The 24538-nt window shown below is 49.4% G+C and overlaps 1 protein-coding gene across 4 annotated transcripts; it reads left to right on the top strand.

Moving 5' to 3' along the window:
* The first annotated feature begins 78 nt into the window (after nucleotides 1–78).
* On the top strand, nucleotides 79–22782 carry PGPEP1 (pyroglutamyl-peptidase I). Of its 4 annotated transcripts, XM_045852916.1 has the most exons (6): nucleotides 3903–3976; nucleotides 4557–4802; nucleotides 5923–5975; nucleotides 18068–18184; nucleotides 19963–20195; nucleotides 22440–22782. In XM_045852916.1, the coding sequence occupies exons 5-6, from the start codon at nucleotides 19990–19992 to the stop codon at nucleotides 22630–22632; spliced, it is 399 nt and encodes a 132-aa protein (XP_045708872.1). In that variant the 5' UTR covers nucleotides 3903–3976; nucleotides 4557–4802; nucleotides 5923–5975; nucleotides 18068–18184; nucleotides 19963–19989; the 3' UTR covers nucleotides 22633–22782. The 4 variants fall into 4 exon arrangements, with proteins under 4 accessions (XP_045708873.1, XP_045708871.1, XP_045708874.1 ...); XM_045852917.1 differs by lacking the exons at nucleotides 3903–3976; nucleotides 4557–4802 and adding an exon at nucleotides 79–282; XM_045852915.1 differs by lacking the exon at nucleotides 4557–4802 and having other exon boundaries at nucleotides 3891–3976.
* Nucleotides 22783–24538: the final 1756 nt, after the last annotated feature.

Genomic DNA, 24538 nt, shown 5'->3' on the forward strand with positions numbered 1-24538 from the left:
CGGTGTTCCCGCCAGAGGAATTAGGGAAAGAGCCGTAAAGTGCCGCGGTGAATGCTGCAAAAGGGGGCGGAGCTACGCGAGCCGGCGCTGGAGTCTCCTTGGGTAGGGTTTCTGGCTTAAGTAGAACCTACGGCGCTCTGGGTCCACGCTGTGAGCAAGACTGGTTACTCCTTCCAGCTTGTAGCTGGAGAAACCGACGCTCCACGGTTATTAGGAAATGCCTTCTGGCTTCTGTTCTGATTTTCACTGTTGTAGTTGGTCCTCATCCAAGGCCATCATTTGGTAAGTTGCAATCCTGACTGTGCCCCTCTAAGCCTTAGTTGTCCCGCCCTGTAAAATAGGTGTAATGATAGTGTCTGCTCTAGAAGGTTACAGTGAGGATGAAACGAGTTAAACCACAAGAAAGCACTTTGGACAACATCTGGCACATACTGTCGAGCACCTACCTACTACCACTTGCCTGCTCTTGGAAACAAAAGCGAGTAAACCTGAGAAAACTGGCTCTCTTCGAGTTTAGGAGTCAGTTGGGGAAACATACACTAAACAAAATAAATAGGCAAATGCGTTCTTTCCTTCGGCTACTGGAACAAATCAGAAACTGGTTGGCTTAAAACAGTAGAACTTGATTCAGAAGTCTGATGACAAGGTGTCAGCAGGGTTGCTGCCTCCAGAAGGCCCTGAGGAACGATTCATCCCAGGCTGCTCCTCCAGCTTCTGCTAGTTGTTGGCAGTCCTTGTAGTTCCTTGGCTTGTGAACATATCACTCCAATCTGTTTCTCTTCACATGGCTTTCTTCTCTGTGTCTGTGTCTAAAACTTTCTCTCCTTTCTGTTAAAAGGACACTGTTTCTCTTAATAGACCCACTGTAAATCCACAATAATGTCATCTTCAGATCCTTAATTACATCTGCGAAGACCTTATTTCAAATAAGGTCATACAGGTACCCGGACTTAGAACATAATCTAAGTTATGTTAGTGAATTGATCCAATGTGAAAGCCATATAAACTGCCAGGCTCTTGCTATCCCTGGACCCACAGTTGTCCTTCCAAAGCTGGTCCTGAGATGAGTGCTCAAGGGCACATAGTGTATTTAAGGGGTGACTCTAGGAAGCCCCACTGGAGATGGAGACCTGATACAGGGAGAGAAGGATCCCAGCATGGAGCACCACCAATGAATATGTGAGGCAGAAAGCAACTGGGGGTCAGTCCAGCTGGGGACCTCAGGAAAGCAACATGAGAGCTCACGTCTCAGCCTTGGCAGAGTAGTTCAGTTGGTTTGAACGTTGCTTGGATAAGCCAAGGTTGTGGATTTGATCTCTGGTCAGGGCACATATAAAAAGCAACCAATGCGTGCATAGGTGGACAACAAATCGATGTCTGTCTGTCTCTTTCCCTCTCTCTCACTTCCTTGCTCTCTAAAATCAATAAACATATCCTCAGGTGAGGATTAATTTTTTTAATCAGTGAATAAAATTTTCTTTAAGAAAGAGCTCTCGTCTCATTGCGATCCCATTGTGGTCCCGTCCTGGCTCAGGGCTGCTGGAGCATTTATTCTTCAAGTCCCACCTACCATCAGTCCAGGGCTTTTCCCAGGGAAGCTGGCAAGATCTGGGATGGGTGCACAACACTGGTAGGCGGCCAACCCAGATGTGCTAACTGCTGATCCGCCAGGTCTTGCTTATTAAGGGTAAAGGCCGCTTGATGTAAACAACAGAAACTGGGGTACATGAAATGTCCCAGCATTAATATGGTGGTGGAAGTAGGAAAAAATTCTTGTGCTGGATTACTTTTTCTGTGCCTTTTCTAGACCTTTCTACGTCCAGTGGCTTTCTTTTGCCCAACTAGCAGTCCTATTTCATCCTTGAAAACTCTGCTTGGGTGACCCCATGTGGTAGACTGAGATCACTGCGGTTTTTGTCGGTCCTTTCAACTTAGGGGTGGCCAGAATTCTCCATTCTCCTGCCCATAGTGATTGGTTAAAGGAGAAGCACGTGACCAACCAAGAATAATTAGAATCTCCCTTGAGAGGGATACTGAGGGCTAGGAGGGAGAAGGGTGCTTTCCATGGAGATTGTTAAAAGTGAAATAGATTTACAAGTAAGAGAGTAAAAGCTCAGTGCCGTCTGGTTCCAACATGCACAAGAATTCAACATACATAAGAGCAGAGCTACTTGGTGGACAGGGAGGATGGTTTGTGCCCCTGGATCCAGCTATTCCTGAAGCCATTAGGTCTGACTTTCCACTTATATGAGCCCAAGAGGTTGGTTTTTATTGCTTAATCTGAAGTTTGGACTTTGTCCCTGGCAATTGTCAGAACCTGCATTAGTGCATAGCTGCTCCATGAACTCTTCAATGACTAACCTCAAAATTTAATGATTCCCTCTCTTGTACTTTGAACGTTAGTACCTTACATGGGTTTTTATCATTACCTGGTTTCTCCTCCTCAGTGCTGACTCTGGGTGTTAACAGTTTCCTCCCTTTTTCTGGTGTGATGGGGGAAAATGAAACATATTGTGACCTCCCTCTCTTCACATCCCAGGCTTCTAGTAACATGTGCACTTTGCTCCAGACACTTATTCATGTTTGAGCTGTAAAACCTGATTCTGGTTCAGATTTTCATTCTCTTCTCTTCTCCCACTTGGTTTGGGGCTCACTCCCACAGCCAGACCAGGCCTGCTCTGAATTTTCTGAATTTTACCTGAAGCTGCCAGAGACTCAAATAGCTGCTGAGTAGGTGACCTCCAGTCTGTGTTTGCAAACGGGGCTCTGGGTATTCTGAGGCCCTGGGCCAGAGGTAGCTGATACTTCAGCAGCACCCTGGCTAATTTGAGCCAAGGCTGCTTGGAATGAGATGTCAGTGACCAAGTCTAAGGTTCAGCCCTGTTTCTGAAGATGTGGCAAGAAACTCAAAAACTTTATTTTTCTGACTGTTTTTAGAGGAATTCTGGCCTCTGATGAACATTGGTGGGACCAACTGTGTGCCAGGCTTGTACTGGGTACAGGGACATTGATAATAGAGACACACCCTTTGGCATGAAAGTCCTAACCCCTATGTTGGAGGAAATGGGAAATAAACCAGAAAAGCAATACCTATAAAGGAATCATTTCTGAATGTGATTGTTGCTAAGGAGAGGAGGAAATAAGGAAATGAGAAGGGTCTCCTGGAGTGGTGGTGATTCCATCCAGTGAGGTAAGGAGGGCCTGAAGGAGGAGGTGACAGCCAGGGAGGACTTCTAGGAGGAGGTGATGTTCCAGCTGAGCCCCAAAGGAGAGAAAGCAGTTCATGGTAACTGAAGGAATATCAAGTGCAGAGGCCCTGGGGTGGGACTGTGTTATGCCCTTGGAGGACTGGGGAGTTGCATGTGGGAGATGGAGGGAGGGGAGCCTGAGGTCTCTGGGCCACATCAGCCTCCTTAGCAACGTAGAAGCCTGCAGGGAACCTTCCAGTGCCACTCAGTTCTTCCCTAGCTCAACTTCCTGGCCTGCATGTCTCTTCTGTGACCCTAGAGAGTCTAACCTAGTGGCCTTCCGAACTGTGCCTCATGTTCCACATCTGTAAAACGGGAGGAACAGAGGAGTTGCTCACAGGGAAATGGGGGAACTCCCCGATATTCACGGCAGGCACTCTATGAACACTTTCGGAATAAGTGAACTCAGCGCCTAAATCAGTGAGTTCACGCAGCCACATCCTATGGGAAGAACTGTCCTCGTATTTCAAGTGAGAGTCTGAAACTGAGGGTGGCGAGGCGCCGGGTGTTCCAGGGTTCAACACTGGACCTCGCGTGCACGGGTCTGGGCCCCGGGGGCGCGCACGCCTAGCGGCCTGGGTGGGGCGGGACCAGGGGCGTGGACGTGGGTGGGGCGTGGCTAGGGGCCGGGCCTCAGTGGCGTAGAACGGCGCCAGTACGGACCGCAGCCGGTCTGAGGCGAAGCCCGAACGCCATGGAACAGCCCCGGAAGGCAGTGGTGGTGACGGGTACGCTGATGGCGGCAGTCGGGCCGGGGGCGGACGGGGCTGGGGGTGGGGTGCGGTTTCCCGGGCTGAGCAGGTGCTGGAAAGTCATGCCACGTTTGGAAGATGTCATCGCCCACGGGAGCTCAGCTCGGTCCGTGCAACATAGAAAGTGAAGAAGGGGGTGCCCCAGTGTCAGGGTCGGGGCAGGAAGGGGTGTGGGGATCCAGTTGAGTTCCCCGCACTGAGCAGGCTACTCTGGCGTCCTTCCTTCCTCGGGTGGACACGGTGACCTTACGGCACCTGCCTGTTTCGTCTGCCCGGCGGGTGAGCTAGACTGGACTATTCCTCCCTGCCCCTCCTGAGGTCGGGCCTGTCCCCACCCTCCGCCCCAGGGGACAAAGGCCGATTTGTGGGCAGGAAGTGCCCTGGTGATAGATGAACCTCCTGACAGCTACTGCTCCCCAGTCCTGAGCTAATGGGGGGCCTGCTCTCCACCCCCCTCCCACCCTGGACAGGCCAGGTGGAACTCAGGGGACCTTGGATGTCCAGCCACTCTCCTGGTTGTCCCAGGGACCATTTTGATAAAATCTTTTCTGCTCAGGCTGTTTGTGGGTGAGACCGCCCCTCGCTGTCACCAACTCCCTTAAAGTACCTGTTCCTTGAGGAGACTCAGAGCGACGTGAGCGTCAACTTCTGCTGGGTGTGTGGCTGGGGGGTCATTTTGATTCGCCTCCTGGAATGGTCCCAGTGAGAAATCCAGATAAGGTTCACACAGGTGTTCTGTGATCTGGGAAGGTGGAACCAGTCCTGAGATTCTCAGGAAGAAGCCACTCAACCTGATGAACAGGTGTGTGTGATTGGGGAAAGGTCACTACCCCTTGCAACCCTCCAATCTCTGGTTTTTCGTTGCTCTGTTGCTGACTGTGCAGGCAGCTATCCACTGAGCATTTTCCTTGCATGAGCTCATGACATCTGAACTGTCTCCATTTTGCAGAGGGGCACACTGAGTCTCACAGAGAAGGGAGGGAGTGGTGAGGTTGTGACTCAGCCTGAGGGATGGAGTCCAGCTCTTCCAAGGCACAGCATCCTTTCCTGGTGTCTTGACCCTACCTGGGACTCTCAGCCCAACTGTAGTGACCCACGCTTCCAGGGCAGCCTCTCTTGGAGATGTTTATTTTTTTAGGCAGGGTGACGGGTAATGAGAAGAGGGGAGCCATAGACTCACGGATCTGGGTTTGAATCTCAACTCTTCCATCTTCTCCCTGTGTGACCTGGGGCAGCTGGCTTAACCACTTTGGGCCTCTGTCCGGCTTCTTTAAAATGGGCCCAGGAAACCCCCTTTCCTGAAAGGGGGTGCAGTGAGGCAGAGTGCTACAGTGCACACAGAGCACTCGGCACGTTTCTGGGTGACTGTCTTGGTTCCTAAATGGGGCTAGAGTTTAAACAAGTGGTGAGGAGGGTGGTGGGATGATGTCTGGACCGCCTGGCCTGGGGGGCACCCACGTGCACCCCTTAAGAGCCATTCTTCATTCAATGGTAATTCACACAGTGCCTACAGCCCTCTGCATTTCCAGAAAGGGGAAGAGGCCCCCCAGGAACAGTGACAAAATAATTACTTGCTGAGTCAAGGACAGGGGAGGAAGTTGAGAAAGGAGCAAGACCAGCCTTTTGGGGGCAAAAGGAGGCCACTGGCCTTTTGCCGGGCACGAGGGCACGTGAAAGTAAGGACGGGAAAGGAGTTAAAAGCAGACCAGTGTGTGTGGGTGGGGGGCAGCTCTGAAGCATCACTGGGTGTGCCCCAGAACTCAGGACAGGCCTCCAACATTGTCCCAGGTGTCAGCTGCTCCTGCAGCTCCCTGCCCTGTTCTTCCAGATGGAGGCAGCAGCCCGACCCTGGGCAGGCTGGGAAGGGCCACTCTGTGGTGACATGCTGCTTTTACTGTTTTTGTTTTTGCTTTTTTTTTTAGGGTTTGGTCCTTTTGGGGAACATACCGTGAATGCCAGCTGGATTGCAGTCCAGGTAATTTGGATCCAAAGGGTAGGAATCAGTCTTGGGGCTGGGCTCCCACAGGCAATATTTGGCACCAAAGAAAGGAAGGACTCCACAACAGGAACATCTCTTGTGAAGCTTCCTGTGACATATTTCAGTTTGATGTGTGCGTCTTCCCAGATAGCAGCTGCTGTAGCTTACATGTGTTGAGCCAAGTGTGTTCTGTAGCCCAGCACTCTGAATTTTCCTAACAGCCCCTACGTGGTTAGGAGTAGTTACTCCTGCACCCACTTGATGGATGAGGAAACTGAGGCCTGGAGCGAACTATCTGAAGTCACACAGCCAAAAATACAGAGTGGCATTGCCTCAGAAGTGCCCCATGCCCCAGCCAGGTTTTTGGGGCACCAGGTAGAGATATTGGGGGATGTATTAACCTTTTGGGGGGGTGCAGTGATCCTCATTGGTACCTCCCAGCTGCTAGGGGAAGAGAAGTCTGCATATTGGTTGAGGAGTGGGGGGGTCTTTCCTGCTGTCCTAAGCAGGGTGTCAGCCAGTGAGCCTTCCAATTTCTTTGTCAGATGGGGCATTTGGAGGGACAGACTAGGGAACAATGGGCAGAGAGAAAGAGAGAAACGTTTTCTCCCTATATAAATCAGATCTGCGAGACCGGAGCCAGACTCGTGTTAATCCTAGCCCATTAGCTGCTTGATTTAAGGCATCGCCTGCTTTCCACTCCAGAGCCCTGAATTTGGAGAGAAATTCAAGTTGAAACCTTGATGGGCCAACCCCTAACTGGAGCCCCTACTTTTTTAATCATCCTTATTCCGATCTCAAAAATCTTGGCCACTTTCCTTTTATAAAAAGTTTACCCCATTTTGTGAGTGAGACAGAGGGGTGGGGTCCCCGGGACCCTGCAGATGGGAGCATGTTGCAGGCCGTGCTCATAGCACCCGCTCCCTGGAGCCCCAGACAAAAAGGAAACAGCGTGTTTCTGAAGACGTGTGCGTCTGGCTTTGTGCGGGTTTCAGACCCGAGCCTTCATGGGGCTGAGTGGACACAAAGCCGTGTGTCTGAATTCCTGGGCCCCAGACATGATGATCTGCATCTAAATAGGAGAAAAATCAATTAAACAATCTTTGGAAATCCACCCCCCCAGCTTTAGGACTCGGGTGGAGGGGGTGGCTGCTTTTCATCCCACTGCCTGAGGGGAAACACCCCTTCTGTTAAAATCGCTCATCTCTCCAGACCTTGCCTCTGGAAGACTTTCAATTTTCTTCTTCAAGTTTATGAGCAAGAGAAGATTTTCCATCATTCCCCAGCTAAAAAGACACCAACCTGCCCAGATCTGATTGTTCCCCTGTTCACGACGAACAAAACGAAACTGGAGGGGTACGGCTGTCCTCCAAATGCTTGTGCTCGTGTAACTCCACGGGATCTTATTCACAGGCGCCTGTGTGTCACCTGCATCTAGGGTCAAGATTTAGATCATCCCAGCCCCTTCCCATTCTTCCTCTTTCCAGAACCCCTGTGCCCCCCTAGGCTACCCCCTCCCCAAAGTGTAAGCCTCTCTGCTGGCTTCACTGCCACCGCAGGCAACTCTCGCCAGGTCATTGGAGCTGAGTCGTCCCAATTGGTCTGCGCTATCGACCCAGGGGTCGCTTGGAGCCGCTGTGGTGCCTTCTGGTTGGCCTGGATAAAGCAGTTTTGCCTGTGAAAAGAATGCAGCTGCTGGAGAAGGCGAGTCCACGCCTCAGGAACTAGGCCCCAGGGTTCTTGGTGTGGTCCAGACTCAGGGTGCAGGAGTGGCTGATGTCTGTCTCCTGAGGCTGGAGATGGGGTTTGGTTGTACAGAGGGAGCAGCGTTACTTTCTGACCCGGCTGATTTCCCAGAAGCCCAAGTTGCCATCTGTAGAAGGAGCCCCTCCTTCTCAGGGACCAGCTAACTTCTCTCCCTGTCTGTCTCTCCCCTTCTCTCTCCATCTCTCTTTCTCTTTATATCTCTATTTCTGTCTCCCATTCTGTCTCTTTGCTTCTCTGTGGGTGTCTGTCTTTCTCTGTCTCAATCTGTGTCTCCCCTTCTCTTTATCTTTCTCTCGCCATCTCTGTTTCTGTTTTTCTCTGTCTCCCTATTTCTCTTGGCCTATGAGTCTCTCACAGTCTCTCTTCCTTTCCTACTCCACCTCTCTCTGTCTCTCTGTCTCTCTGTCTCTCGCTCCCCTTCCCTCACGTGACCTTCCTTCTTTAGCCCTGGGTGAACGTCCACCAGCATCAGGAGGTGGGAGTTCTGGGGGCTGAGGGGTGAACCCTGCACACTGTGGTCTTTCCCCAGGATGGTGCTCCTCAGCACCTCTTGCAGGAGAGAATGTTTTTCATTTTTCTGTCTCTCCCACGTGCTTCATGGGACACCAGCTTCATATCTCTCTAGGAGGCCCAGGTAGGTATAGGTCTCAGGGTGGGGACCCCTTGGCTTGGAGCTGTCTGGGGCATTCCCTGCCTGGGCAGGCGAGGAGGAGCCGGGTCACAGGTCCCTGTGACATCACAAGACAATTACTGCCACAGTGAGTCTAGACAGACCTGCTAAGGATATTAACCAGGGAACAAAAGGGGTCTTTGTTGTGGGGTCAAGGGAATCGGTCAGACGAGTCCGAGTGGCGGAGTCTTGTCAGGTAGACAGGGCATAGACAATGCACTGTCTGGGGCCCTGGCAGTCCCTTGCTTTCACGGGGTGTGTTCGGCGCTCTCTGCCCATAGCTGGGACTTGGGGTATGCTGCCAGGCCCCGGGGAGAACCAGCGCTTCCACTGGAACAGAAAGTGTTCAGAGGCAAAGAATTGAGTGAGATTACAGCCATTCACTTTTCATAACTTCAGACGAACTTCACAGCTGCTCTTTGACCGTTGCCCTTTTTAAAATTGGGGCATAATTTGCATAAAGCCACACATACTGACCTTCACTGGCCCTATCACTTTGGGGAAAAGTATTTATGCCCATGTCTCCAATGCCTTAAGCAAGGTAGAGGGCATTGCTCTCCACCCAGAAAGTACCCCCTGCCTCCCCATCCTGCCCCAGGGACAGCTGCCATCCTGAGCTTAGTCAGCAGAGAGGAGTGCTGGGAGGTGTGGCTCAGCCTTTGCACCCGAGTGTGCCAGCTGCTTTTGCTTAGCCTGCTTTGGTGAAGGGGGGCAGCTGGCTCTCTTCCTGACTCACCCCCTTCTCCTATTGACATTGGCATTGAGGGGCTTCAAGGTTTCTCCCTAAGAATAATTTTTTGTTTTTATTTTTTAAGAGAGAAAGGAGAAGGGAAAAAGAAAGAGAGGGAGACAAACATTGATCACTTGCCTCTCACATGCGCCCCTACAACACAGGCATGTGCCCTCACTGGGAATCGAACCTGTGACCTTTCACTTTGCTGGATGACACCCAGCCAACTGAACCACCGGTCAGGGTGTTCCCTAAGAATACAGCAGCACTGACACTCCTATCAGGGTCTTTGGCGAATAGGTGACTGCCTCGCTGTGGGGCTGCTGGCTATGAGGTGTGTGCATGTTCTTTGATGGTGGTTTTCATAGTTTAAATTTTTTCCCCCACTTGGAGAAGGGCTAAGTGGGCACCCAGAGGACATGAGGAGCAAAGGTTAGTTGAGCTGGTGACTCATTCTGTGGCTCCTGGCTCATCTCCTACCACTAAGATGATGTGGGCAAGTGGCTATCAGGCTGATGCTGGGGAAGAGGGCAGAGAGGGTAGCAGGGACGGTCGGCCGCAGGAACCCGGCATCCGCCGTAGCACATCCCATGTCACCGAGGCCACTGGGACAGTTTCCCTTCCCCAGAGGGGGTTCCTGGGGTGGGCCACTAGTCAGATTAGCAGCTTCCTTCATCTCTCTGCTCTCAGAGGTGGTGCCCCCAAATTGACTTGTTTGGGCCTATGAGGGGCTCACTTTGGGGACAACTTCCCAATTGAAATTCTGAACAAATAAACAATCCTTTTAAAATCCTCACTCAGCCTGAGAGATGGATTCTTTTAATTTCTTGCCTTTCAGCCTATTTTCTGTTGCCAGAAAAGGCTGCCAGAGCCACAGGAAGACGACACAGGGCAGGGTGGGAAAGTTCCGAGCAGGGGGGGCAAGAACAGGGGGACCACGGAGATGGGGTGTCAGGGCGGCTGAGGTGACTCACCTACGCCCAGTCAGAGCCTCTGCTGCAGACTCGTCCTCCCTGCCCTGTGGGGAGAGGAAGCAACCATCTTCATCCCCTTTCAACTAGAGAAATTTTTTGACAAGTTATAAGAAGAGTGCGAAGAAGTCTTCTCATGCCCAGATTCCCCGAATTTTCTCTCTGTAGAGAAAGAGATAAGAAGATAAATATAATATAAAAATTTTCTTGACTTCTAAGCCATTTTGTTTGATGGCTAATGTTTTATTTTCATTTTTGCTCAGAAAAATGAAAATTAAACATTATACTTGGTTATAATTAGAACTTGAAAAGGTACGTTAATTTACAGTAGTTGATAAATATTTAAAAACTTCAAAAAGCTCCAAAAGTAAAAGTTTAATTTTAGTATGATCATAAATATCCGATTGCCTTGGGAGACAGCCCAGTCGGAGTTTGTTCTTGCGATCCGGGAGAAACCGCAGGAGGCCTGCCGCCAGCTGACTCGGACAACAGGGCCAGTTCGTGCCGAGCCTCCGCTTGCTGTGCAGCTGCGCCGACTGCTGGAGCTTGTTGTTGTATTTAGGTTCGCCTTAAAAGTAGGTATTTGTACTTGAGTGTCTGAGTGGGTACAGGGGCGGTGGGAGGCCACGACCCTCTCCCCAGCGTTCCAGTCCTGTGGCAGCTGGGTCACGAATCAATACAGACTTCTTCCTCTCTCAAGAAGTGTGGGTCTAAGCCCTTTCTATTGTGATAAAGTATGCATAGTGTAAAATTCCTCTTGACCATTTTTAAGCCTACAATTCACTGGCATTAAGCACATTCGAACTGTTGTGCGACCATCACCGCCCTCCATCTGCAGGCCCTCTCACCTCCCCCAGTGAAACTCTGTCCCCACTCGACACTCGCTCCCCAGCCCCGCCACCCACCCTTCTCCTTTCTGCCTCTGGGAGTCTGGCTCCTCTTTGGACCTCATGTGAGTGCAATCGTGCAGTGTTTGTCTTTGGTGACTGGCTTAGTTCCCTGAGCATGTTTTTGAGGTTCATCCATATTGTAACATGTGCCTGAATTTCTTTTTTGTTTTTAAGAGAATTTTTATAAGAGTTTATAAGAGTTTTTATAAGAGCCAAACTGACAACAGATGTCAGAGAACAAGATTTTAAATGCTCCCCAGAATTTTCTTCCTTTTTGAGGCTGAATAATATTCCGTTGTATGTATATACCACATTTTGTTTATACAGTCATTAATTGATGGATTATGTTTTGTTTTCACTTTTTTGGCCATTGTGCATAATGCTGCTGTGAACATGAGTGTACAAATATCTGTTGAAGTCTTTTTCCGTTCTTTTAGGGATGTGTTTAATATTTTTGAGAAACAGCCCTGGCTGGCATGGCTTGGTTGGAGTGTCGCACCATAACCAAAGGGTCACTGGTTCAATTCCAGGTCAGGGCTCATGTGCAGGTTGCAAGCTCAGAGGCAGCCGATTCGTGTTTCTCTTTTGTATAGAAGTTTCTCTGTCTCTCTCCCTTCCCTCTCTCTCAAATGAGAATACAATAAAACCTTTAAAAAAGTATTTTTGAGGAACGGCCATACTGTTTTCCACAGTGGCTGCTCGTTTTATATCCCCATCACACATCACAGCGCACAGGGGTTCCAGTTTCTCCACGTCTTCACCAATACTTACTTTCCTTTAAAAAAAAAAGAGAAAGAAAAAACTACCCTGATGGGTGTGAGGTGGTATTTCATTGTGCTTTTGATTTTCATGTCCCTAATGACTAGTCATGCTGAGCATCTTTTTGTGTGTGTGTCATTTGTGCATCTTCTTTGGAGAAATGTCTGTTCCTGTCCTCTGCCTGCCTTAGAATCGGGTTAGCTTTGTTGTTGGTATTGAGTTGTAGGTGTTCTTTATATATTCTAGGTACTGGTCCCTTGACAGATATGTGATTTGCAAAAATTTTCTCTCATTCCGTGGTTTGTTTTTTCACTCTGGTGATTGTGTCCTTTGCACAGAGGTTTTAAAAAAATTATGGAGTATAATTCCTCTATTTAAAAAAATTATCTGTGCTTTTGGTGTCATTGAATTTGTTTTTAAGATAGAAAAGAGCTCAGTGGGTCTCCTCTTGGGGATTAGGGGTAGATTCATTTATAACCCCTGAAGTGCCCACCCCCACAACGTCTCCAGGGTGCACCGAGTCTGAGGTCAGAAAGCGCCATTGATTTGACAGTATCCCTTGCTGGTAAATAGGTATTGATCTTGCACTGCAGCAAGGCCACTTCTTGCCTTTTATGTGTTACACATGGTACAAGAAATATGCACAAGGATGTTTGCTGCAGCATAGCTTATAATTGAAAATTGGGATCCACTTAAATATTCCACTGTAGGGGAATATTTAAACCAATGGCAGTTTCCAAGGCGGAATATCATGCAGCAGAGAAAATGGAAAGAACAGGATCCTCAATGTAGTTAAATATCAAAAACTGTCTGCTCAGTGGAGAAAACACAATTGCCAAAGAACACAATCCATGTTAAAATAAACACTATGCGTTTTCTCAGGTGTGTTTAAGTCTGCATGGAAGTGTCTGCCCTTAAGAGTAATTTGCCTCTGAAATGTGTGGATGGGACCTGTTCTTGGAGTGAGGTGGCTTCAAACTTGATATGTCTAGCTTTAAAAATTATATATATGAATGTCCTATCTATTAATTTTACCATTTGTGTTATTGCTGGGCCTGTTTCTGTTGATTTTTGTCCTCATTCTGGGTGGTAGTTTTCTGTTTTAGCATGTCTGGTAAGTTTCAGCTGTATGATAGACACTATGAATTTCACCTTGTAGCATGCTGGATACTTCTATATTTCCTCTAAATGTCCTTGAGCTTTGTTTTAAGATACAATTAAGTTACTGGAAACAGCCATCCTTTCCAGGCCCGCTGTTCAATTTTGTTACTTAGGACCAGAGCAGTCTTTATTCACAGGGCTAATTTCCCCCCACTTCCTCATGAAGTTTTTCCATTCTAGCTGGTGGGAACACCAGGTATTTTAGGACCCGCGTGAGCGGTAGTGCTGGTCCCTCTGATCCTTTCCGGCAGCTTTGTCTCTGCTGACTCTGGCCTCAGCGTGTGTATATGCCCATCAGTCCTCAGACGCTCAAAATATCTTTGGACCTCGAGGTTTCTCTCCCTCTTTCCCTCTCTCCTTTCTCTCCCTCTCCCTTCTCCTCCTCCCATCCACTCCCCTTTGTCTTCTTCCAAATACCCGTGCCTCTCCCTTCCCTCTTGCTCCCTTTCCCCCACTATCTGGGGCTCCACCCTGCAGACTGTAGCCTTCTTACCCTTTCTAGAACCTCAGCTTAGACTGAACTAAAAGTGTAGTTTGAGTTAGCATGTTTTGAGTCCTTCTTAGTTACTGTGCCTTTCATGGGGATTGTTTCCTTTCTTCCTCCCTGTGAAACAGGTGTTCCCATCACTCCCACTTACAGAGGATGGAACTAAAACCCAGAGAGGGTGGGTGATGAGCCTCAGGTTACCCAGCCAGTGAGCTGGGGAGGAACAAATCTAGCCAGCTAGCCACCCTCCATGCAACTAAAGGGCTACATTTTTTCAATTGAGATTAAACTTATATAACCATTTAAAGTATACAATTTAGTGGCATTTGGTACATTTACAATGTTGTATAACTACTGCCTCTGTCTCGTCCTGGACATTTTTGTCAGCCCAAAAGGAAATCCGTCCCCATGAGCAGTCTCATCCCACCCCCAGCCCTGCAACCACTCATCGGTTTTCTGTTCCCATGAATGTGCTGTTCTGGGCATTTCACAGAGACGGAGTCACACGCCGCATGGCCTCTGTGTCTGTCTCTGTCTCTCAGCATGATGTTTTCAGTTTTCATCCACGTGGTAGCCTGTGTCAGTGCTTCATTTCTTTTTATGGCTGCATACTATTTCACTGTGTGGGTAGCCCAGATTTTGTTTATTTATCCTTTCATCCATTGATGGACACTTGGACTTGAAACCAGAAAAGCCAGCATTTGGGCTGCCTGTCACCACCACAAGCAGTAAGCGGAGACAGGGATCAAATTTTTATGGGCGTTTTATTCAGATGGCTGGGGATCTGAGAAGATGGGGTGGTTATATATCCTAACAGACCATCTTAAATTCCATTTTAAACCAGCCCTTTTTATGAGGAGAAGAAAAGTGTAGGTAAGGGGTTTGGAATTCAGGGAAAAAGTTAATCAGATAAAAGCAACAGCATTCTTTCACTGGTGTCGTGGGTGGTGGTCATCTCTCCCTGGAGCACAATGGCTCAGAAACATCTTGATTGCTTGAAGTCCTCCTGAGGCGCAAAGGTGGGACTGTTTATGGTCTCCTGGGGTCAGGGCGGGTCACACTTTCAGTTCCTGGAACAGGAGTTGTTTACATGCATTGATTACTACGCTTACTAGCTATTACCTAAACCAAATTTTTCCAACTCTTGAGTCCCCCATCAGACTGTCTCTATTATTTGGAGATTGTGAGTAGTGAGGAGCTACTTTTAAATGTAGGAAAGGATGAAAAGGAAAGAGGGTACCAGCTAGCAGCTAGTCCAAGCCCCATTTACTGTCGAGGAAGGTGAGGCCCCTCAGGAGGGTCCAGTACATTTGCAGGGTCCACTGAGTCTGTGTTTGTTCTCAGTCCAAGCTTGAGCTGCTCTGTTGTTCAGCCGACATTCAGAAGCACCTACTGGGTGTGTGTCCTGTGCAGTGGCTGGGACGCTCTTTCTGCCGGAGAGATTGTGCAAGGGGAGCTGGGCTTCCAGAAGTCTTCTCGGGATGGGAAGCCAACTGAAACATGAAGGCTAAGGAGGAGTCAACTAACCAGAAAGTGAGAGAAAAGAGCATTCCCTTCAGAGGGAACAGACAGTGCAAAGGCTCTGAGGCAGGATTGTGCCCGGTACGTGGGAGACCTCATGCTGGAGGGAACTGAGCAGAAGGGAGAATAAGGACGAGGAGGGTAAGGAGGTTAGTGGCATCCAGATCCTGCAGGGCTTTCTGTGCTGATATTTTATATCCACAAGATACCAAATGGGCCCTGGCTGGTGTGGCTCAGTGGACTGAGCAGCAGCCTGCGAGCCGAGGGTCGCAGATTCGATTCCCAGTCAAGACACAGGCCTGGTTGCGGGCCAGGTCCCTGGTGGGGGGTGCACGAGAGGCAACCACACGTTGATGTTTCTTTCTGTCTCTTTCTCCTTCCCTTCCCCTCTCAAAAACCAAACCAAACAAAACAAAAAGATGCCAGATGGTTCAGGGTAGCTATAGTATTAGTTAAATGATACATAACAGAGTTCCTTCTTACTGTTTTAGATCTTTAAGGTCCTGGCTCAAGGTCTCCCCCAAAATCATCAAATAGTTCTTGAATTTTGTGCTAAGACTGCCCAGCAGTTCTGAGTCTTGACCCTGGATCTGGGTCCTGCCATTCAGAAGCAAACAAGGTTGAGAGTCTTGGTCAACCGGAGTGCAAAGGCATCTTTGAAATCCAGTACTGAACAGCAGGGGCTGGCCCTGGGCATACTGTTCTGTACAGTGTCATTTATGGCCCTTAAATCTCGCACAGAGAGTGGCAGGGCCAAATAATCCATAGTCCTGAAACAGGGTCATCTGAATTATTGGGCCTATTCCTTCTAGGGTATGTTTTCACAAGGGATGCTGCCTCTTACTGGGAGTCCCTACCCCTGGCTTGAGGTCAGCTTTAACAGGGGAGGCTCGCTTAGCCCTCCCTGGCCTTCCAGCCGCCCACACAATGGGGTTTTCCTGATTCTCAGTTTCTTCTGGCCAGGGTTGCTTTTTTCCTTCTTTCCAGTGTTTCTTAAGGAACTACCAGGCTTGTTCTGGAGAGACCTGTAGGTGGAGCTGTTGTTCTTCTAAAGAGAAAGCGATTAGAGCACCAGTTTCAACTACTGGGAAGAGAAAAGCTGTATCTCACACAGCACATTCTAATGGCTTCCAGAAAAACTGGTTTTCAGGGCTTCCAGAAATTTCAGGTACAGTTCAGTTAGAGGTCTGTTGATCATGGAATGTGTCGCTGCAGTGTCAGTCAAAAAGGTCTACGATTTGTATTCCCACTGTCAGTTTTGCCAGAGTTCTCAGACTTGACCTTTGCCCTCGCTTGGGGCACTCATTTTTTCCAGTGCCCTTTTCCAAATCGATTTTGCCAAGCAAAACTCAGGTGTATCCAGGAAACTTCAAGCGAATGGTGGTCTCTCCGTGTTTGTGTGGCCATAGCAATCACTCCAGTATGCAGAAGCTGGGTAAATGTTTATGAAACTGGGGAGCTGAAATGGTGATCACAGACCTAAAACCTCCAGCGCTTCTCACGGGCTTGATGGCGTGAAAAGCGATACAGTCAGGTAGGAGCGTGATTGCACGCTGGTGAGCATGCGCCTGCTTTGTCTCTGAGTCTGAAAAGCCTCGAAAGAATGTCTTCTCTGATCCTGTTTCACAGACCGAGAAGGTGAGGCTTAAGTGGAAAGGGAACACAACGAATAAATACATGAATAACCAGGAAAACTGACTGGAAGAAATAAAATATTTTACAAAGTTTCTCTTTAGTATATTTTAATGTTTTCAAACCAATTTCACACAAAGCATAACCCCCTCATCACCACCACCCCCAGCCGTCTGTCTGGCTATGGGGTTTCTCTAGGAGTCCTTCCCGGTCTGGCATGTCAGTGGACGTGGCGAGAGGGATGGGGTTCAGCTCTTGGTGTTGGCAGATGAGACTCCTCCACACACACACAGTCACGCTCCCATCATGTCCCACCTGTCCTCCAGGTGCCCGTGTTTCCAGGTGACCTGATGTATCCTCTTTGGGGAACAATTTGGAATTGTCTGTCAGTGAGGCGGGACCTGCTTTGCAGGCGTCAGACACTCCAGCATAAACCGCCGTGACTGGGTGTGCAGTTGGGGCCGCGTGGATAGCAAAGCCAAGGCAAGCGGATAGGGAAATCCTGAAGCCTCTGCAAGAGTGAGGCCAGTCACGCAAATGCCTACCCTGGGTACTGTCCGCCAGTGGTAGCATTTTCAAACCACTGCCTGAGCTCTGAATAACGTGAAATAGCCCTAGTGATCATTATTATTTGGAGTATTAATTTTACTATGAAGAATGCCCAGGTTTTCATATTGAGCTGAAAGAAATCTTCATCCCCAAATATCTGCCTACCTGTGGGTGCCGGGCTGTTAGGATCACTGTTCCTGCAGTAAGTCAGATCTGGTTCTGGGCCTGCTATGTGCCCAGCCTTGGTCCAGCCAGGTGGTCAGTTCTGCCCAGAAGGAGTGCCTAGCTGGATCCTTGGTGGAGAGCATGGGTGTTCCCCCAGAAAGGTGCACGCAATTACCCATAGCCCATTTCTGTATGTGATTCATGATGTTCTTAAACCACTTGTGCCCAAGATGATCAGAGGCTCCGAGAGTGGTTGCCGAGCTGCCGTAAATGTATACGGAGGTCCTGCTGTGTGCCGCGCACCAAGTCTGTAAAAGTTCTTACCAGGTGTAACAGAGGGAAAATGTAATCACTGAAACAGTAGTAACAGTAGGCAACATGTGAGCATTGCTTGGAACTCTTAGTTAAAATTTGTTCATTTAATTCTTGATAACCACCTTGTGAGGTCAGTGCTTTCTATCCCCATTTTACAGGTGAGGACACAGACAGAGAGCTTAAGTAATATGCCCAAGGTCACACAAGCAGGGTTCAGGCCTCCAGAAGTTAGCCCCAAGAGCCACAGCGTCACACCCCTGCCACTCATGGACGTGTAGAGAGAGAGTGAGGAGAGTAGGTCGGGAAGGCGGTGAGGAAGGAGCTTCGGGGTGGGCCCTCACACTTGCCTACCCACTCTGCCCCGAGTCAGGAGACCCTCCTGTTTTCTGAGGATGGGTCAGTTTGTCCCCAGGGGACACATGGTCCCTGCAGCCCTCACCTAATGCCATGATACTCCCTCTCATGCTTTTAGGAGCTGGAGAAGCTGGGGCTTGGCGACAGCGTGGACCTGCACATCTATGAGATTCCAGTGGAGTACCAGACAGTTCAGAGGCTCATCCCCGCCCTGTGGGAGAAGCACAGCCCACAGGTGAGTGGGGCAAAGGCAGGTGCTGCTTCCCCATCAGGACCTACAGATGGGCGCCCTCACCAGGATGACTTGAGTGGCTTTGTTCTTTGATCACATGTTATCAACATTTTAAAAAATCACTAATGAGACATTTACATCTTTTTGTGCCCAGTCTCCAAAATCTGGCATGTTTTATACTCAACTGGACATCTCGACTTGTACCAGTCACGTGTCCAGTCTCAGGAGCCATGTGTGACCTCTGGCTGCCTGCATTTTAAATGTTCACATATTTTCTTATAATGCCCCTTCTGTATATAAGTACACACCCCAGCCCTGGCTGGCGTGGCTCAGTGGATTGAGCGCTGGCTGCGAACCAAAAGGTTGCCGATTTGATTCCCAGTCAGGGCACATGCCTGGATTGCAGGCCAGGTCCCTGGTAGGGGGCATGGTTGAGGCAACCACACATTGATGTTTCCCTCTCTTTCTCCCACTCTTCCCCTCTCTCTGAAAACAAGTAAAATCTTTTAAAATGAAAAAATACACACACCAATAACTGATAGTTGAAATGAACTGTATTCAATATTATCTGTAATAACCCTACTTTTTAATATTTTATCTTAAGTATTTAGTCACCTTGGTCATTAAAAATTTTCCCTAAACATTATTTTAACTAATGGGTAATTTTTAGTAATTAATATAACCATCCTCTTACTATTGGGCATGCCACTCATTTCCGTATTCTTTCTCATTTTTATAAATAACACTGAAGTGACCGTTGAGAGATTATTACATCTTTCATTATTTTTAGGCACGATTCCTAGAAGTTATACCTTGTCTTTTGCATTTGGCAATATGTCTTTCTTTTATTTTTTATTTTTAGAGAGAGGGGAAGGGAGAGAGAAGGAGAGGGAGAGAAACATTAATGTGTGGTTGCCTCTTACCTCCTGCTGGGGCCCTGGCCTGCAACCCAGGCATGTGCCCTGACTGGGAATTGAACTGGCGACCCTTTGGTTTGCAGGCTGGTGCTCAATCCACTGAGCCACACCAGCAGGGCTGGCAATATACCTCGAAGAGCATTCCTTATTGAACTGCTTTGGGCATTTTAACAGCTACATAGTAGTTCATGATTTATTTAACCAACCCCCACAAATGGGTAATTATGCTGTTTCCAGTATTTGATTGTATTAAAAGCTGAAGTGGCTCTAGCCAGGTAGCTCAGTTGGTTGGGGTGTCATCCCAGTTCACCAGGTTTGTCGGTTCAAGCCCCCAGTCAGGGCACATACAAAAATCAACCATTCATGCATAAATAAGTGGAACAGCAAACCAATGTTTCTCTCTTTTTAAAAGATTTATTTATTTTTAGTGAGGGGAAGGGAGGGAGAAAAAGAGGAAGAGAAACATCAATGTGTGGTTGCCAACCACATGCCCCTCACTAGGGACATGAACCCCAGGCATGTGCCCTGACTCAGAATTGAACCAGGACCCTCTGATTCGCAGGTCGGCACTCAATCCGCTGAGCCACACCTGCCAGGGCCAATGTTTCTTTCTCTTAAAAAAAAATCAATAATTTTTTTTAAGTACAAAAAAAAGCTACAGTCAACATCTTACATGTTTCACATTTGTGCATGTTTTACTTGGCATGCCGTTCTGTAGTAGTGACTACAGGGTCTGCCCCAGCAGCAAGAGGTTAGAAACTGTCGTGCCAGGTAGAGTCTAGTGAGAACGCCCCCTCTCCCTGACCTGAGGGGTTCCCTCATCTCATGGACAGACCCTCTAAAGTCCTGCCTATCTGTCTGCAGCTAGTGGTGCATGTGGGTGTGTCAGGCATGGCCACCACAGTCACATTGGAAAAGTGCGGCCACAACAAGGGCTACAAAGGACTGGACAACTGCCACTTCTGCCCCGGCTCCCAATGCTGCGTGGAAGATGGGCCTGAAAGCATTGACTCCATCATCGACATGGATGCTGTGTGTCAGAGGGTCACTACATTGGGCCTGGATGTGTCAGTGACCATCTCGCAAGATGCTGGCAGGTAGGACACCATGGGGTGGGTGTGAGCAGGGGTTCCCCCCTCCACTGGGCTGGTGCTGAGCACGTCAAGTGTATTGACTTTGGCCTGGGTGGACTGAGCACTCACCATGCCTAAGCCACAGAACAAAGTACATACACCTAACAGGTGCCACTAATTCTGCTTCTGAAACTCATTTTGTGGGGATCTGCCCACTTCTCCCCACCCAGGCCCCTGCCACCTCCCAGCAGGACCCTATTGTGGCCAGGTCCCTGGCATTCCTCCTGCCACCTGTACCCCAACCCTGACTGCCCCCTCCAAGCAGTCTGTTTCTATACTAGTTTCCCGTGGCTGCTATAACAAAAGCATAAACCTGGTGGCTGAGGACCACAGAAATGTGTTCTCTCCCAGTGCCGGAAGCTGAAAGTCCAAAATCAAAGTGTCGGCAAGTTCGTTCCTACCTGAGGTGCTGAGGGAGAATCCGTCCCTGCCTCTCTCCTGACCAGTGCTGGCTGCCAGCAACCCCTTGCGTCCCTTGGCTTGTAGATCTGCAGAACCCCCATATCCAAATGAGGTCTCATTCTGAGGCTCTGGGCAAAGATGAATTTGGGAGGGAAACTATAACAAGGTCTTTTATAAATTTACATCAGATGCTGTCCCTTCCTTGCTTAAATCCCTCCCAAAGCTCCCCACTGCACCTGGAATCAAACCCCCACCATCCTTAGGTACTGTGTGGTCTGGCCCCTGCCCGCTCCTCCACCCTCATCAGCCTCCATCCTCTCCTCACCCACTGCCTCCCTGACCCACAAGCCAGCCGCCTCCTGTCCCTCACACCCACCCACTCTTGCCTCAGGGCCTTTGCCCTTGCTGTGGCCTCTGTCCAAATCTGCCTCCCTCTGATAAGGCCTCTTCAGTTCTCAGCTCCAACGTGTCGCCTCCTCAGGGACGCCTCCTCAACCTCCCACACCAAGCTGTGTCCTCTTCTGCTCCCACTCGGCAGCACTGGGCACCTTGATTTCTCAACACTCCTTACACTTCTCCAGCCCAATGGCAGCGGATGACAAGTTCAGTTCACTGACTGAATGTAGGAGTGACTGAATTTATTATCAGTCTCTTTTTAAAGCTAGTTTTAAATTGCATAGATAATTCTGGAATACGTTTTCATATGTTCCCATTGTGAAAAATTCTCTCGCCATCTCTGCTTCCCCCTAGTGATCCCTCTGTTAACTAAGACACATTATGAAAGCTCCTGTCCCCTGCATGTTTTCATACATGTAGAGCACCCTTGGCCTTCTGCCTTAGGGTTCTGTCCTGTTCTGCCCTGCTTTTATGTGGATGGGGTTATGTGGCATGGATTTTCCTAAGTATTGTGGACACGTGACCGGATCTTGGCGAGTTCTCTGCCTTCCTCTGGCTCCTGCACAGGCCTTGTAAATGATTGTATAGTATTCTACTGTGTGGATAAACCAGAGTTTATTAAGCCATTCTTCTGTCAGTGGACCTTTAGACTGTGTCTTAGTCTGTTTGAGCTGCTAGAACAAAATGCCCCAGAAATGTATTGTTCACCGGAACTATCAGTTCTGGAGGCTGGGAAGTTCAAGATCAAGGTGCCAGCATGGTTGTGTTCTGACGAAGGCCCTCCTCCAGCTGGCTGCCTTCCACTTTGCTGTGTCCCCACATGTTGGGAAGGGCAGCAGAGTTCTCCGGGGTCCCTTTAATGAAGGTGCTTGCCCCACTGATGAGGGCTTCCACTTCTCGAAGATGCCTACCTCTTAATGCCATCACCTGGAGAGTTTGGGCTTCAAAATACGGATTTTGATGGGGAGGATCAGGCACTCAGTCCCTAGCAGGTTTCTTCCTGTTCCCCTGACGTTGCACGTAACGCCACAGCCCGCACTTTATCTTTCTCGGGTGCCTGTGCAAATGGCACTGAACGTGGGATCTAAAAACCGAAACTATCGGTTTGTAAAGACTGAGCGTTCGTAACTTGCCAGCCGGCCAAACCGCCTGCCCGTGGGGCAGTTTGCACCCCAGCCAGCAGCACCTCACACTGCCTGCCCCCACCCCCCCCCCACACACACACGCACGCACTGTGAGTTGTCAGAGTTTGAAACATTTCTGCCAACCCAGGGAGGGAGAAGCAGTATTCCTTCCCTCCTGCAGATTTCTGGTGAGGTTGGGCGTCTTACTGGGGGTTTGGGTGGAGGCTGTCCTGTTGGGCTGACCCTGTGTTGATCTCGCTTCTGCTCCCCATGCGCTGCGGCTTAGGTACCTCTGCGACTTCACCTACTACACCTCTCTGTACCAGAGTCACGGCCGTTCAGCCTTTGTCCACGTGCCTCCCCTGGGCAAGCCATACAACGCAGACCAGCTGGGCAGGGCCTTGCGGGCGATCATCGCAGAGATGCTGGGTGTCCTGGAGCAGTCAGAAGACAAAATCAGCTATCGCCACACACACTGAAAGTCACTCAGGCCTCTCAAGACCTCGTCCCACCAGGGACCCCAGGAGGAGACAAACCTTGCAGCTGGGGATCTGATTCGGATCAAATATTTCAATTTACATACCTCCTCTCCCTTTTCCTCCACAAGAGCACTAATTGATTTGAAGGAGGCGGCTGAAGATTTTTTCTGTTTCCCTGTGCATCCGGGGAGGTGGCCAGGATGTCTGGGACGCCCCGGATGCCGAGAGTCCTGCTCGGGTGGGCTGTCTGCACTGCAATCCCACAGCGGGGGCCACCTGTGCGCCTGCTTTCCTGGGTCTCTGGGAAGGGATTTCGGAGTTTCCTCCATCCTGTGACTCATTTCTTGAAAACTTCAAAGTCTCTCAGAGTCTTTGCCCTGATCGGTGTCCCAACAGCTTAAGCAGCCCCAGAAAGGACCACTTTGGGATGTGGTGTGGCTTGCTTTCTTTTTTCTTTTCTTTTCTTTTCTTTTCTTTTCTTTTCTTTTCTTTTCTTTTCTTTTCTTTTCTTTTCTTTCTTTCAAATTCTTATTCTTTTTTAAAACAATAGTGCTACTTTGGGCACCAAGTAATTTATATTCCCTTTGGTTGAAACGCAGGCTTTAGCCAGCACCAAAAGTGTCTTTTCTTTTTCCTGGGGTGCCGCCTCTCCTGCCTCCTACCCTAAAACTGGACCTGTTTGTTTGAGGACTGACATTGAGGTAACATTGAGGTCCCCTTGCTTGGAGTGGGCAGGCAGGGCCCTCACCAGGCCACAGGGGAGAGGGACCTGCTGTCCCAGGAGACTGAAAATGTTGGCTGACCCTTTCAACACCCAAGCTGTGAGCTCTGGAGCAGGGCCACCAGTGGGAAAGTAGACTTCGACGTGTGCAGGACTTTTTCTTTTTAACATGTAAAAACTTGTAGCAGCTGCAGACGCACTCCACACCTGGCCTGGACTTTCACAGCTTTGGTGCTAGGGACTGGCTTCTTGTTTTCCTTAAGGGGGTGCCCATAGCAGGGCTCGGAGGCCCGAGTCTGCTGAGCTCCATGTGTGTGTTTGAGCAATAGGGCAGAGGGGCCGTCAGTGGGCTCTTGTGTAGTTGGATTTTTGGAGAGGCACCCAGAATCTCCTTCCCTGGCAACTTTGAACTTCCCAGCCAGGGGTGAGAGGGATGGTTCCCAGGAGGCAGCCACATCCAGCTGGACCTTGACACCGTCAGGGGAACGGGACAGCAGCAGCCAGGAAGCCAACTGAGGAAAACACACATTTTGGAAGTATTCTTTTTGAGAACATGCGACTTTATCCTTTCCCTAAGTGTGAAGCGTGCTAGAATCTGATGCTCTCTTGGATCATGTCGGTGATTTTTTGTTCTTTTTTCCTAAAAGAAAAAGGAACACCTGCCTGGAGTGGTTCCTGCCTCCACTGAGCCACTGTGCCTACTGGGGACCAGGTTGTTGGGTTTCTGTGTTAAAGGCTTTTTATGATCGTGCCCAGAACTTCCTCTGGAGGGGGAAACTGGACACAGGTGGAAGGCTCGCGGTGGGTGCTTGGCAGTGGGTATGGGTTGTGGCCAGCAGGTTGAAGTGATGGGGCCTCTGCTCCCCTCTCCATGCCAGCCTCCCTGGGCCAGAAGCACCCCTTCCACGTCCCCGGTCTGGGTCTGTGGTCTCCTGAGAAATCTGGGCGTGTGACGTGTCAGAGCATCTGCGCCTGCAGCTGGCTTCTGTGAGCAGAAACTGTGGCTCTTTTGAATGTGGGGGTGCTCGAGGCCAGGGGAGGGGTCCCCCAGAGGTCCTGTTCATAACAACAGCAAGCTCCATCTGGCTCTGTTCCCCAAAGGTCTGATCCTTGGGCTCTGAGGAGAAAATGAATCTAAGTGAGATGGTGTGTGTATTGGGGGGTGGGTTGGGGGCGCTGGAAGTC

The sequence above is a fragment of the Phyllostomus hastatus genome, unplaced genomic scaffold, assembly GCF_019186645.2.
Source record: "Phyllostomus hastatus isolate PE091 unplaced genomic scaffold, TTU_PhHast_1.1 phas_contig_98, whole genome shotgun sequence".
NCBI classification, from domain to species: Eukaryota; Metazoa; Chordata; class Mammalia; order Chiroptera; family Phyllostomidae; genus Phyllostomus; species Phyllostomus hastatus.

Excerpts from the sequence above, each read along its gene's own strand:
- PGPEP1 (XM_045852915.1), top strand. The coding sequence starts at position 3,943 with ATGGAACAGCCCCGGAAGGCAGTGGTGGTGACGG. Across the intron at positions 5,976-18,067 it reads CCAGCTGGATTGCAGTCCAG|GAGCTGGAGAAGCTGGGGCT; the intron begins GTAATTTGGATC and ends TCATGCTTTTAG. Across the intron at positions 18,185-19,962 it reads GGGAGAAGCACAGCCCACAG|CTAGTGGTGCATGTGGGTGT; the intron begins GTGAGTGGGGCA and ends ATCTGTCTGCAG.